The 15816-nt window shown below is 34.9% G+C and overlaps 1 protein-coding gene across 17 annotated transcripts in view; it reads left to right on the top strand.

Moving 5' to 3' along the window:
• LRCH3 (leucine rich repeats and calponin homology domain containing 3) overlaps nucleotides 1-15816 on the top strand; it is an 82639-nt gene that overhangs the window by 43913 nt on the left and 22910 nt on the right. For 8 of the 17 annotated variants that reach the window (XM_081137746.1, XM_081137749.1, XM_081137740.1 and 5 more), the window contains exons 7-13: nucleotides 1725-1818; nucleotides 2889-3009; nucleotides 5541-5689; nucleotides 8782-8858; nucleotides 12446-12497; nucleotides 12887-13036; nucleotides 15170-15220. In XM_081137746.1, the coding sequence (XP_080993872.1) occupies nucleotides 1725-1818; nucleotides 2889-3009; nucleotides 5541-5689; nucleotides 8782-8858; nucleotides 12446-12497; nucleotides 12887-13036; nucleotides 15170-15220 (694 nt within the window). The remainder of the gene's footprint in view (nucleotides 1-1724; nucleotides 1819-2888; nucleotides 3010-5540; nucleotides 5690-8781; nucleotides 8859-12445; nucleotides 12498-12886; nucleotides 13037-15169; nucleotides 15221-15816) is intronic. The other 9 variants (XM_081137748.1, XM_081137750.1, XM_081137741.1 and 6 more) reach the window with 2 other exon arrangements.

The following is a 15816-nucleotide window of genomic DNA, read 5'->3' on the forward strand; positions in this document are numbered from 1 at the left end:
ATGTTATGTCTCCAAAGAAATTAGTATAATTATAGATCTAATGTATTTCAGTCCCTATAATAATTCTTAATGATGCTCACTAGATTAATCTGTCTTCTATATTTTCCATTTTTCCCAGAGTTATGATACTTTATATTTTAAGATCATTGATGTTGCATTTTAAAATGGGCAAAAATACACAAGAAGATATTCAGTATCACTAGTCATGAGAAAAATACAAATTAAAACCACAATGAGATAATACTTTACCCCCATCAGAACAGCTGAAATTAAAGACTGACAGTACAGATGTTGGCAGCTTGAACTCAAATACATTGTTAGTGTGAATGCCAAATGATATAGTTACTTTTGAAAACAGATTGGCAGTTTTCTTTAAAAAGAGTTAAACCTATACTTACCATACTATTTGTCCATTCACTCCAAGATATTAAAAACATCAAGATTTTTACTGACATGATGCTTAATAAGAAAAAAAGACTATAATTCCATTTTTATGAGTTCTACAGTAAGTAAAACTAATTGTATTTTCTATTGCTGCCATAACAAACTACCAAAAACTCAGAGGCTTAAACAAGACAAATTTATTATCTTACCGTTCTGTAGATCAGAAGTCTAATCTTGGTCTCATCAAGATACTGGCAAAACTGCATTCTCTTCTGTAGAGTCTCGCTGGGATGCATTTCCTTGCCTTTTTTGAACTTCCAGAGGCTGTTTGCCTTCCCGGCTCTTGGTCCCCTTCCTCTATCTTCAAGCCAGCATAGCATCACAATGACCTCCTCTTCTGCCTCCCCTTCATCTTTTAAGGACCCTTACGATTACAGTGAACCCATTCAGATAGTTCAAGATAATCTCCCTATTTTAAGACCAGCTGAGTAGCAACCTTATTTCTTTCTGTAACCCTAATTCTCCTTTGCCATGTAAAGTAACATATTTGCAGGTTCTAGGGATAAGGTCTTGGGCATCTTTGGGGACCGTTATTCTGCCATCCATACTCAAGTAAGGTGACAAAAATCAGAATGGTGGTTGCCTCGTAGGAGTACACAGTGGCAGAGTGAGCAAAATTGACTGGGAATGGATGGATGTGTGGGAATTTTCTGGCAAAGTAGAAATATCTTTTATCATTATTAATAGAGGTATATGTAATTACAAAGATGTATTTATTTGTCAAAGTGCACAGCTAAGGAGAGTGCATTTCAGTGTATGTAAGAGTATATTAAAAATAAAAACAAATGACGGGGCATTAGGAATGGGCAGAGGAATAGATGAATGGCAGAATGTTATTTTTTAAAAATATGTTTTTATTGATTTTAGAGAAAGGAAGGCAGGAGAGAGGGAGGGAGGGAGGGAAACATTGGTTTCCTCCTGCATGCCCCCTACTGGGGATGGAGCTCGAAACCTGGGCATGTGCCCTGACGTGAATCCAACCGGTGACCTTTTGGTGCACAGGGATGAAGCTCAACCAACTGAGCCACACCAGCCAGGGCCAGACTGCTCTTTTTGAAGCTGATAATGAGCATCTGGGAGCTCATTATACTATTCTGTTTACTCTGTTTTAATTTGGAACTTTCCATGTTAAAAAATTTAAGAATGCTTATTTAGTTCTAAATAGTTAAGTCCCTAAATGCCATGAAAATGTTTATTTGTAAAATTGAATCTGATTTATTTTGAATGTTAATTTTAAAATATCAAACTTTGCTGTAATAACTAATGTCTCTTTTTTGCAGCCACGAAGAACTATACTCAGGTCGCCCTTATGGAGCCCTTGATTCAGGTTTCAATAGTGTTGACAGTGGTGATAAGAGATGGTCAGGGAATGAAGTAAGTGTTTATTCTGTTCTGCATGCTATAACTCCTGATTAAGAGAAAATAAAATTATGAAAATGAAAAGTTTCTTAATTGTGTTCAATTTCTCATTACGTAAAATACAAGAAAAAACAAGGGAAATGTAAAAATCCCACATAGTCATACCATCCAAAAATGGTATTGTTTCTTTACCATCTTTTACCATGTGTGTTTTACATGTTTGTTACCTCATTGTCTTGTATAGTTTTATATCCTAGAAACCTAAGCGGGAACTGAGCCAGTTACAACTAATAGGGTAGTGCAATGGAAACCTTAATGAAGAGTATCTACATGTGCAAGATAAACAGCTTTCTTAGCCAATTATGGCATATTTCTCTTTTGTTTAGTTATTAGTATTGTGTTTCCTCTTTTTAAAATTACTAAGGTATAATATTTTAGCTATAGATTGGGTTAAATGATTAAATACCATTTATAACATTGTTTCATTGGGAGTCCAAAGCAAATTAATTTTAGATGACCACCAATTTGTAACATTCCTTCTGTATTTATGTGTGAGTGGGTGTGTACATAATTTTGGCTATATCCATACAGACTCACATACATAGATACTTTAAGTTCATGTACATATGTATATAGTTGTATATATACCCTTCTATTTCTTTTTTCAAATTGTGGTCAAATACACATAACATAAAATTTACCATTTTAACCTTTTTTTTTAATCCTCACTCGAGGATATGTTTCTTATTGACTTGAGAGAGAGAAACAGCAATGTGAGAGAGAAACTGGGGATCGAACCCACAACCTAGGTATGTGCCCTCACCAGGAATCAGACCAGCAACCTTTTGGTGTACAGGATGATGCTCCCAGCCAGGGCTGTTTTAACCATTTTTAAGTGTACATTTTAGCGGCATCAAGTACATTCACATTATTGAGAAACTGTCACCGCTATGCATATGCAGAACTTTTTTGCTATTTATTCTTAAATATACATTTTAATTAGTTTATATTATATCCATGCTTTTAAGTACTTTGTAGTCTAAAATTTAGAATGATGTTTTTTAATGTTTCTGCTATTTTTTAAGCCTGCAGATGAATTTTCAGACCTGCCTCTTCGAGTAGCAGAAATTACTAAAGAACAAAGACTACGAAGAGAGAACCAGTACCAAGAAAATCGTGGCAGTGTGGTAGTAACAAATGGTGGAGGTAAATATAATTCCTAATAACATATGGAGTCTTTATAAGCACTCTAAAAAGTGGTCTTTTTCACACCTACTCCTTTGGTTTGTGTATCTGCAGTTTCTTCAACTCTTCTTTTAAAGACTTTCTCTTATATGATTGGGGAAAAATTGTTTGCTTTTGGGATTAAATTTCAATTTCTCTATGTTTTCAGGCTTTCAGTTAAAATACAGTGTTTCTCTCTTATTTTGGGAGGAAACTGTATTAAAGACAGTTTACCTGGACTAGATCTTTGTTGATCTTTTTTGTTTTGTTTTTTTTTGTCCTTACCCGTGGATATTTTTTCCATTGCTTTTCAAAGAGAGTTGAAGGGGCAGAGAGAGAGAAAAAGAGAGAGAAAGAAACATTGATGTGAGAGAGACACGTTGACTGATTGCCTCCCACACACCCTGGCCAGGGCCGGGGATGGAGCCTGCAACCAAGGTACATGCCCTTGGCCGGAATCAAACCCAGGCCGGCGCTTTAACCACTGTGCCAAACGCTGTTAATCTTAATTTAACCAGGCTCTTCTTTTGAAGTACTAATCTCCTTCTTAAAGATTCTTTTTGTGGTCATTATTTGACCTCTTTTAGGAATTCAGTGCTGTTCTTCATTACCATTTTTTCATCTGAATTGTGCTCTTTTAGGGCATCTGAATCTGAGTTTTCTTTATTCTGATATTTTAAATTTTTTAATTTAAATTTTTTAAAATTGTATAATTGTTTTTATAGTTCATTAACAAACAGAACTCGTTTTGGTTCCTTGTGCTTCTGAGGCAGACTCTTGATTTTAGTATTCTACTCAATATTGCTTTAGTTTGAATTTTTAAATTTTGAGGGTTAGCTATAAGGAAAAAAGGACTTTGATTTTCCAGAAATCTATTCTATTATCTGAGAAGAGCTTTCATCTCTGAATCATGATTTCAATTAAGTGATTTGCTATCTTTTTTTCCTACCATCTTATGTTCTTTTTTTACTCCTGTCACTTATTATTTCATTCATATTTCATAAGTTTTCTTTTTAATCTTGCTTGTATATGAGATAATCTTTCTCATTCCATTTCAGACTTAAAAATATCTGTATCTATGCTGTCCAATATGGTAGGCACTAGCCACATGTGGTTCTTGAATATTTGAAATGTGGCTTTTCTGAATGGAGATGTACTATAAGTGTAAAACATCAGACTTTTGAAGACTTTGCATGAAAAAAAGTATAAAATATTAATATTTTATATTGGTTATATGTAGTAATGGTAATACTTTCGATATATTAGACGGAATAAAGTTTATTAACATTAGTCACCTTTTCTTTTGACTTTTTAAAATTTGGCTACTAGATAATTTAAAATTATGTATGTGATTTACTTTTGTGGCTTACATTCTATTTCTCTTGGACAGTGTTGGTCAAGATAGTATGAAAAATGATGTTGCTTTCTTGGGAAGTAGTCATAAAATGAATTATTTCTTTAGTCACACAAGTTGTAGCACATTGGGGAAAAAATGCATTTATTACCTGGTTTCTAATGTGGGTGTAGACCTTTTCATCCTTTCACCTATTACTGTAGCTCTGGTAACTAAAAGTGTATTTTTGTATTAACTGCAATTATGGAATTATTTAGAAATAATTGAATCAGAAAACTAAATTGAGGAGTAGACTTCAAATTCACTGTTTCCAGAATCGGCAACTTTTAGGCAGCCTATAGAACATCAGACAATAATAGCTGGGGTTTAATACATCTCCGGAGAAACCATCTTAGTAACTAAGCAAGTTGTTTTTTTGTTTGTTTGTCTGTTTTAGTGTGCCATTTTAACTGGCTTTTTAAAATGGTTACTTTCTAAAGTTAAAAATAATGGGGCACTCCCAAACTTATTAGAAGAAATAATTATGTGGTTTTATATCTTATTGGTATGCTTCTCACCCCAAATGATTTTCTTCTGTCCACAAACTGCTACAAAATATCTAGAAAATAATTTTTTAAATAGAAAATCTTTGTTCTAGTTAGGACAACAGTTACAGGAAAGGAAACAGTAGTTAGTATCTATTTCTTTATCTCCAAGTTCACTTTCCTTGTACCCTTTCTCTTTTCTTTTGAGTTGGTTGTGCTAGGTTTTCTGCCCCCCACCTCTTCAAAGAGAGAGATGATTACACCCCAAATCTAAAACATGGGGAAAGAACCTCAAAGAAGATGTACCTGATACTTAAAAATTATTCTTTCTTAGTCTCACAAACTCAGACTGTCTTACTTAAAACAGTAAAGAGCTATCGAAGAAAAAAAGAAATAATAGAGGTCTGTATTCTAATAGTTATCATCAGTCACTGTGCTTTAGTGAATTAGGACTGAGATTTCTCTGGAGCGTGTTCTCGTGAGTGGCCGTGGACTAACTACTAAAGGCTTACATAATTGAAACTTTTCTTCCACTTTCAGAATAGAAAATGTTAGGGAAAAGGGAAGAATGCGATTTGTTGTCTCTCCTTAGCTGCTAATGTGAATGTTCTTTCTGGTGTGTGTGCTGTGGACAGTGGAGCATGACCTGGATCAGATCGACTACATTGACAGCTGCGCCGCGGAGGACGACGAGGACGAGGCGAGGCCGCCCCGGGGCCCGGACGCGGCCAGCCTCAGCTCGCAGTTCATGGCGTACATCGAGCAGCGGCGGGTCTCCCACGAGGTAGTGCCACATCTAAGCCTAACTCTGCTGCTGTCCCCTAGTAAAGATAGTTTATGGTAGTATCAATTTCTGTCATATCAGTGACTTGTTGGTTTAGGCCTAATTTTTTGTTTTATTATGTTCAGTTCCAATTTCATTACTGAATTTTTCAGATTCATTTTTAAAAATCAGACAGTAGTCTCAAATAGGGTTTTGGTTTATTTTTCAAATAAAAAGACACTTTAGAATTTTGAAAAAGGAATTAAAGGAGTCCTAAGAATATACTGTGCCTTTGAAGAAAATGCAAAGGAATATGATGCTTTTCATTGTTGTTCTTACTGCATTTTTATTGTTGCATACTGATAAATCAATTTGATCAGAACCTAAGAATTGACCAAACTGATGACTTTTGGAGCAACATGCAAACAACCATAGAATTTTTATAATGAGCTTAATTATGTTGGAGCTTTTATGCTTAGTCATACAGAATATAAATTGTTTGCCAATAAAATTCTTGGGTGTCTCTTATAGTGGAGCATTGAGTTGCCTTATAAAACAAATGAGCATTCAGTCCACTGCCGAATCTCTGCCAGTCCCCCATGGATCTCAAGTAGAAATAGCATTCTTCAACATATCCAGTCAGCATAATAAAATGGCTCCACTTCAGTGTGTAGTTTGTTAATGTTTGATGTTGGTCCCAGGTTCTTGAGCGGGGGTTATTGAGAAACACTTGGGCCTTTTTGGAAAATGATGAAATAGAGAATAATCACTTCAGGTGGGATGTTAGGGAGTGATATTATCATTCTAAAAAATCCTTTGACTTTCCTGTCTGAAGGCTTTTGAACGCAATATTTTTTGTTAGTGTTCAGAAGACACTCTTATGTTTAAAGTTGGATAAAGTTATATAAATCATAGTCCTGCAACCCAGAGACAGCAGTGTGTACCAGGTGATTAATGAAACCACTTGTGGTTCAGGCTGTAAACATTCCTGCTACAGCAACTGCTTTGCAATAAAGTTAAAATTAACAATGCACAATATAATCTTAAAAGGAATAATTTTTCTTCTTATGGTCTCTCTAATCATTTTATGGTTGATTAGACTGTATAAATGAGGCATTTCTACTAAAAGTGATAATGCCTATTCTACTGGTGAAAAACTATAGTATCACATTATTCCATTATATTGGCAGTTTGTAATATGTTTGTAATTCTTGTTACCTATTATGTATGGTAGTCTTTATGTCATAAGGCTCTTTATGACTTCTGTGTCATAAGGCTTTCTAAAATTTGGCATCTATAAAAATATGACGAAGCAGCCCTGGCCAGTGTGGTTCAGTTGGTTGAGTGTTGTCCCATGCACCAGAAGGTTGATGGTTCTATTCCCAGTCAGGGCACATACCCAGGTTACAGGTTCAGTCCCTGTCGTGGTATGTACGGGAGGCAACTGATCGATATTTCTCTCTCCCATTAGTATTTCCCTCTCCCTCTCCCTTCTCTCTCTCAAATCAATTTAAAAGAAAAACATATTAAAATATTTTTTTCGCCCGGCCAGGCATGGCTCAGCAGTTGAGCATCGACCTAGGATCCAGGAGATCGTGGTTTGATTCCCGGTCAGGGCACATGCCCGGGTTGTGGGCTCAATCGCCAGTCGGGGGCATACAGGAAGCAGCTGATCAATGACAACTCTCTCATCACTGATGTTTCTATCTCTCTCCCCCTCTCCCTTCCTCTCTCTGAAATCAATAAAGATATATTTTAAAAAATAAAAATTTTTTTTCTTAAATATGATGAAGCAGTATTATTTTAGATGGTTTAATAACCAGTGCAGAAATTTTTTTTTATGTATTTGAATACTATCTGAAAATGGGTTGTTAAAAAAACTAATCTGTTTGAGATTTTAAACATTATAATTTTATTATAATACCTCTCACATACATAGAAGTATTATGATAAAATAGAATATGACTTTTTTAATTACACCAACGACACATTCATTTTGTTGTGAAAATTTTATTTGCCTCTTGCAATAATTTCAGATAATTGTAGTGTAAAACAGGGTGATAAGTCACTGATGTTAACATACTAGAAGAGATTTTTGTTTACCAAAATTAGAATAATTATTCTTTCATCAGGATTCTAAAATTCTATCTCATTTTATATAATCCTCATTCCCAGACTTTAAGGGAGTCAGCTTCAGTCCTTTGGAATAACTCACCAAAGATTTTCTAGTTATGTGTGATGTACCTATTTCTTGGAGCTAGATTATAACTAGTTTTACATTTGACTTTTAGATACACTTTTTAGATAAGTTGTTTTCTTTCCCTTCAACAGTATACATTTTAATGATTATTTTTGTTGTTGAAATAAGATTGTATTGTTTCTATAGATTTTCATTTGACAAAATATATGCTGTGATAACCTGCAAGCTTCTACCTTTGATTTATAATTTTATTTTTCAGTATGTGGTCCATATCACTTAAGTCAGTTTTAATTTTCCTCAATAATACTTTTTGAAATGACCTTTACTCTTTAGTTTATAAATAAATTAAATTGCCAGTATTTCTATTTTAATTATTATTTTACTATAAAAAGAAATTACTTTTTTCTTTATCTTGCTATCCCACCAACATCCTCAGGATTATATGTATGACTAACATGAGTAACAGTTTGTGATGATGAAGTAAAGAAATGTGATCTGCCCAGCGAGCCCTTTATTACTAGAAATACTCAAGAGGAGCTGAGTAAAAGTCAAGGTAGGGTAGGTAGGAATTCTGTTCTAGATGGAAGTTTATACTCGGTGACCTCTAAGATCCTTTCCAACTCTAACATCTTATCATTCATTTATACTGGATGGCCACTATAATTTATATAATATAGTGAGATGGAGATCTACTTTTTTGAAAATAAACAGTTTTGGATTATGAGGTTTTGTGTTTACCAAAGCAGTAAGAGTGTATAATGCTTTAAACATAAAAATTCACATTTGAAAATTCTGTTATAATATTTTTTTAGTGTAATATACGTATTTCTAAACATTAAGTTCAATGTAAACTGTAATCACACTGTTCTGGATATATATGTTAAACTGATGTATTTCTGCTTTTTTGATGTAGAGTTCACCAGTAAAGCCAGTACCCATGAGGGAGTTTCAAAAAACAGAAGACATAAGAAGATATTCACATCAAAACAGGTTTGAAAAACCAATTCTATTCATTTGTTTCTATCTTAACACTCAATAAAAAGCATGAAATGATTTTAGTTTTGTATAGGTCTATGTATAATGAAGACATTTACATACTGTGTGTTTTAGATACTGTATTTAGAGCTGAGTGGTAATGTGCCTTTATGCTCATGTAATAACAAAACAAGTAAAATTGACTTATTGACTTGAAATTCAGATCACCTAAAGCATTACCTAAACAGTGATTTGAAGATACTTAATGAGATTTTATAGTGCTATAGTCTGGATTTATGCATAAAGAGAGCTAAATGAAATTCCCAGCCTTTGGTTTTTTTTTGCGTCCTCTGTTTTTATGAACTCTTAAAGCAGTAGATTTGACATGCGTATTCTTAAACAATAGTATCTTTTTTATGTAGAAGTGTCATATATAGTTCTTTACTTATACTTGACAGGATATTATAGTTGTTTGGGGACTGAGATATAGATGGATAAAGAAAATGGGAGGATAATTAAAGAAATTTGTAACTTGGCCTTTTATAGTCTTATCAGTCAATTCATAGTTATTTAGTTAAGTTTTGTATCTTTGAAGTTTATCTCAAAACGGCTTTTTAGTTGCCATGTCTACTTATAGTGACGGTGTGGTCTTCTGAAATTCCAGTTTCATTCAGGGATTTCCTATTACATTTTCCCACTTTGGGTGGACCTAGGCTCTATCTCCTGGCCCTCTTGGTTCCTACATTTATCATAAGTAAAGCTCAAGTTCTCCAGGATTTAGTAGAAACCCTCAAGGAAAAAGTCAGCTTTTTTTGCTCAGTTGCCTTATGTATTAGTTTCTAATGCTTATGTAACAAATTACCAAAAATTTAGCAGCTTAAAACACATCCATTTATTATATCACAATTCTGCTGGATAGAAATCTCGACAGGATTTCCTTGGTTCTCTGCTTAGTTTTGAAAAGCTGAAGTCAAGGTGTTGGCTGGCCTGGATTCTTATCTGGAGATCCTGGGGGAGAATCCCCTTCCAGACTTGTACAGGTTGCTGGCAGAGTTCAGTTCCATGCAGTTACAGACTGAGGTGCCCTTTACCTTGTTGGCCATCAGCTGGGAGTCATTTTCAGCTTCTAGAGTTCACCCACATTCCTTGGTTCATGGCTCCTTCTATATCAATCCAGCATTGGTGGGCCAAATCCTTCTCACATTTCGAATCTCTCTGATTTCCCTTTCCACTGCATCCACAGTGGAATCTGTTGCTTTCCTCTTCTTCTTTTAAGGGCCCATGTGATTATATTAGGCCCATCTGGGTAATCTCCCCATTTTAAAGTCAGCCGATGAGTAACCTTAATTTCATCTGCAAAGTCATTTTGACTGTAATGTATTCATTGGAGTAACACCACATGTGGAGATCATAGGGGCCAAATATCGGCCTATCAAACCTTAATCCAGAATCCCTGTTTTCACTTCTTTTTAGAATCTGTGAATTCTTTATTTTCATGGCACTTTAGCAGTGGATTTTAAAATATTATTTTATTCAACATTTTAGTTGTTATTGGAAAAATTATTCAGAGTGTTTAACCTACCACAGTGCTAGAAACTGAAGCCATGATTACAGGTGGTCCTCATTATCCATAGGAGATTCGTCCCAGGACCGCTTTGGATTCCAAAATGTGCAAGTCTGAGTTGGCTCTCTGTATCCCTGAGTTCTACATCAGGGGCTTCAACCAACCATGGATTTAAAATGTTGGTTGAATCCTGGTGCAGAACCCGCAGATACAGAGGGCCAACTGTACTTTCAAGTGGGTGTTTCAAATCACCAGACCTTAATGTAGTCTTTGAATAGGAGCTCAGTAACCAGTTAAACTCTCAGATCAATGCATACAGTTAACCCTTGAAAAACAGAGGTTTGAACTACACAGGTCCACTTATCCGTGAATTTTTTTCAATAAATACCTGTACTGTTTTTTATCCACGGTTGGGAGTCCACAGATGTGGAGAACCAACTTCATGCATTGATCTATGCCATTTTATATAGGTAACATGAGCATCTGTGGATATTGGTATCGCAGGGGTGGGAGCTGGAACCAATTTCCCAGGGATACCAAGGGACAACTGAGTTTTTGGGGTGTCAAAAGTTATGTGTGGATTTTTGACTGTGAGGTGGTAGGGGTTGGTTCTCCTAACCACCACATTGTTCAAGTGTCAACTGTATTTCATTTGTTTAGTTAGATATTTGTTCAATATCTGTGTGCCACTTCTGTGTGCCAAGTAGTTTTCTAGGTATTGGGAAATAGCTGTGAACTGTATTCAAAGTTCCTGTCCTCCTAGAGCTTATATTCAAATGAAATTATTAATTAGAACCTAGAAAAACAAAATTACCTAATAATGACTTATAACTCTCAGGCTACCAAGACCTTTCTTACCCAAAATATCAGTTCTCCAGTTACAAAGACTCAAAGGAATTGAGTTAGTTTAACAAACTGCTACTTGCCCATTAGTCATTGCTGAAAAGAAAAGTTGCTTACTTTTTCCTCCTAATTCTCCTTCCCCTCACCCACCATGTGCATTGCTCCCCACCTACCCCTTACACACACACATAGACACTACTTTCCTGGGGATAATAGAGGTAGGGGGATAAATTATGATAAATTGTTCGGTATTTTATAGTTATTTGCCAAGATGGATTACATAAATATAAAGTTAAAACTAACAAAAGTTATAATTTTTTTTTTTAAGAGTTTATTTAAAACTGAATGTCATTTTAGTTCAGGAGAGATGATAGATAGTATCAGGCTAGGTCTTGTGAAGTTTGTTAATTTCTATTAGAAGCAATATAGAATTAAAAAACATTTGGTTAATAATCATAGTTTAAAATTTCAGGTCCTAAGTGTCAAAAAGTCACTGTTGCAAGATTGTTAGTTTTAAAGACACAGATGAGTTACAGAGACTTGAAACACTAAATCCAGTTCAGGAAAAAGATAAATACCAAACTATAAGAATTAACACTGATAAAACTGAGAGGCAAGTTTTACTATTTTTTAAAGAATCAAATCAGATTTCATCATTTTGTTAAAAATAAAAACCAACAGTGTCTTTACTTTTGTTCTTAAAATTGCTCCATCAGTTGAAAATGGGAGTAGGAGTGCTTTACCAAGTACAGTTACCAGGTTCTGTAGGGTTCCAGATTTCTGTTGATAAATGACTTTGTATATAAAACGATCTCCATTTACATGTGTCATTTCAATCATGGTTGTAAAGAAGATAACAGTTATTTGTGCTATAAAGAAATTATACTGTTCGAAAACTGATCTCAAATAACTATTGTCAGCTCTGGCTGATCACAGACAGTTGTTAGCTGTCTATAGCTTCATCAGTGATAGCATCATGTGAAACATGAGTTGGAAACATCAGGTATTCCTGTAGCTTAATTTAATGACTTGGGCTCAAGTTTGCAAAATTTATTTAGTCTTTCAGTACTGACTAGACAGTTTGCCTGTTGATTAATAGAAAGCAACATTAACAATGAAGTTTCACTTATCTTTTATATATCTGTTTCTCTTATCAAAGAGGTTTTTTTTTCTTCCTTTTTTTTCTTTGGGTCAGGGTTCCAGTTGAGCCATCTTCTTTCTTGTCACTATCACCAAGTCACAATCAGGTAAAAAAAATTTCTGTTTTAGTTTTGATTTTTTTTTTTTTTTAACTAAGATGGTTTTCTTCTTTTATAATACTTAAATTACTGTTAATTGCCAGATATCTGTAAACTTCACTACCTGTCTCCTCAGTCATACAGTTACTATAACGTGTGTACCCGATACTTGCTAACAGTGTTTTTAGATACCAGACAGAAAATAAATCTTGACCCACATGATGGCTTTATAGTACATATAAGAACACAGTGCAAAAATGAGAAAAAAATAACAATAAACATATTTAAAGAAATGTTAGGTGACTGCAAAGTACAAGTTGGGCCAGTAGTAAGTAGTTCCCTAAATGGATAAGTGGATCTTTGTCCCCACTGCATCCGCACATTGGCCTTTGTTTCAGCTGTCGCATGCGGACTTAGAGCTTCACCAGAGAAGAGAGCAGTTAGTGGAGCGCACCCGGAGGGAGGCGCAGCTTGCTGCCCTGCAGTACGAGGAGGAGAAAATTAGGACCAAGCAGAGCCAGAGAGAGGCTGGCCTGGACTTCGGCAAGGTGAGCCTTTGAAACATTCAGTGATATTCCTGAGGTTTCTTAGAAGTGCTTATTTGTTTTGCTGAGGCTGTCAGTTTTTATCGTCTTAATTAAAATGTCAACTTTTCCCCCCTCATATAAGGAATCTTGAGTAAATAGTGTAACTGTCTCCTACTTGTGATTAGACTAATTGTCCTCGTATAGATAAGCCTGAGGACAATCAGAAGTTATGATCTTGCTCTTAGGACAGTACTTTCTTCCTCTTAATTAGCAATCACTTAATTGTCCAGCTGCTATTTTCTCAATCTCTGGTGCATTAGTAAAGATCAGTGATATTATGAAAGTTAAAGTACCATGCAAATATAAACTGTTGTTATCTAACCTGTCTCCAACTTCCTCACTCTACCAAATACCAAAAATTTGTGAGACTCACAGGCCTCTTTGGAGTCATCTTTGATTCTTTACTTTCTGTTCTCTCCGTGCCTGCTCAATTAACAACTCTTGTAAATACTTCTTTTTTTCTTTTTCTAACATTTTACAACCCCTATAGTTGCTTCTAAACCTGGTTCATTTTTTTTGCCTGTATTGCTTACTGTTCTGAAATCACTGGATTTTTTTCATAAGTAATTGTATTTTTGTTTGTTTAATATCTGTCTCTCCTATTTAGCTGTAAATTCCATGAAGACAGGGACCACATCTGTCTTATTTATTCACTCCTGTATCCCTAGATCTGAGCAGGTCTTAGCCTATAGTAAACCTCAATAAATATTTATTAAATGAATGATTGAATGACTGAATCACTCGTGTCCTCCAAATGCTTTCTCTCCTGTGTTTCTTAACTCTAGCCAAAGAAGATCTTTAAGTACCATACACATGATAAATTCTTTTTTTTTCTCTTCTCAAATGTATCAGCCTATAATGATGCTGATCTCTGATGCTCAGAGAGGATGACAATTTGCCTAAGGTTAAATACTCAGCTAGTCTGTGGCAGAGCAGAAATTCTAATCAAGACAGCTTGAACAGAAAATGGAAATAAGGTTGATGGAAAAGAAAGTTTCTAAAAAAAGGCTGGCTCTATGACCACAATGCTATACTGACTCTCAGTAAATAATAATGGTAAATAACTTATACTATGTAAATAACTTATACTATGTCCTAAGTGCTGTTGTATGCATTTTTATACATCTCATACTTTTACTATTATAGTGAGTGCTACACACCCTCCCACCACAGTTGATTTTTAAAATTATGAGATTCCAAGAGAAGCATCATTATGTCTTGTACATAGATGTGTAGTGAATGTTGACTAAATCGACTAAATCATTGAAGATGAGGGTGAGGGAGTCCCCAAAGCAAGATTTTGAGGCTAAAGAAATGGTTTTAATAGGAGTCTAGCATTGTGGAAAGAATAGGATTTGGAGTCAGAAGACATAGGTGCAAATCTCAGCTTTGCTACTTAAAACTTTGCACCCTTGCATATACCACATAACCTCTCATCTTCAGTTTTCTCATCTTTAAATGATTATGTTTATCTCAAAGAGTAAAAAGAATCACTTGAGAGATACTGTACATAAGAACACATTGTAAAGCACTGACTGTACAGATGTTGTAATACTGTTATTTGTCATAATAAACAGAAATTAGCAAATTGGGAAAAAGAGCCAGTTGGTTTGGGAAATTGTGAGTTTGTTTTTGGATGTGTTGAACATGAAGTGAGAGTGGGGTTTTCAAGTAGAGAGTGTCTACAGGCGGTTGAAACACCAGTGTGAAATTTGCTGATAGATGAGAGCTAAAGCTGTTAGCATTAGAGTGATATCTGAAGCCATTAGAGAAAGAGAATTATTTCAGTGAGAGATCACTACTTTGTGAATGTGTTTGTATGCATGCATATATAAAAAGCAGGTTTTAAAATTTCTATTTGTAGATTCTTAGAGACATGAAAATACTGTTTGTCATTTTATTGCCTTTCCTTGTTTCAGTTGTAAGCTATTTAAGGGAAAGAGCAATATCTTCTAACCAGTAAATGTAGAAAAATGTTATGCACAAGAGATACAGAAATTAATATGATTATTTTAGTAAATAAAATTTATCACTTTTCCTGTTCCTGATTCTAATTAACTTCCCTTTTTTGGGGGGGTTTGGGGGGGTCTGTAGCAGAAAGCATCACACAGTCTGCAAAAACAACAACCCCTTTTAGATGGCGAGGTAAGTCTGTAATCACCTTTACTTTGGAATTTTTTATTGCAATGGAAATGAAATGTTTGGCATTTGATTATCATGTGTTTTCAGTGATCAAAATATTGCCATTTTTTCTTTTTCCCTCACAAAATTCTATTTACTGGGGGGAAGAAGACACAAGCCAGGGAATTTATCAGAAATAGTAGATCAGGGAATTTTAAAGTTGTACACATCCATCTGGAGATACTTATTCCCTTCTCCATCCCCACCAGAGGTATTATCTTCCTCAGCCGCTTTCGAAGCACATCACGTAGTGAGAGTCCAGAGAGGGTTATCCGGCATACTGAATGGTGTCAGTATTAAACAAAAGAAGATTACGTAGTATTTTCAGCTTTATTGCTCATTTCCTAAGTGTGTATGTTATTGATTATACTTGTACACATTAGTTAACACACTCTTCCTTTTTTCACCCCACATTTCCTTCTTGATGGTCATTCTGGAGAATGCATTATCTAAAAATTAAAGCTTCTCAGGAAAATAACAGTTCAAAAACTTCCAGTTATATTCTTGTTTTGTCTGAGAAAGGTACTAGAGAGGTACCTAGACTAGAAATCATGACTGTT

This window comes from Miniopterus schreibersii (genome assembly GCF_964146895.1).
Source record: "Miniopterus schreibersii genome assembly, chromosome: 5".
In the NCBI taxonomy this organism is placed as follows: Eukaryota; Metazoa; Chordata; class Mammalia; order Chiroptera; family Miniopteridae; genus Miniopterus; species Miniopterus schreibersii.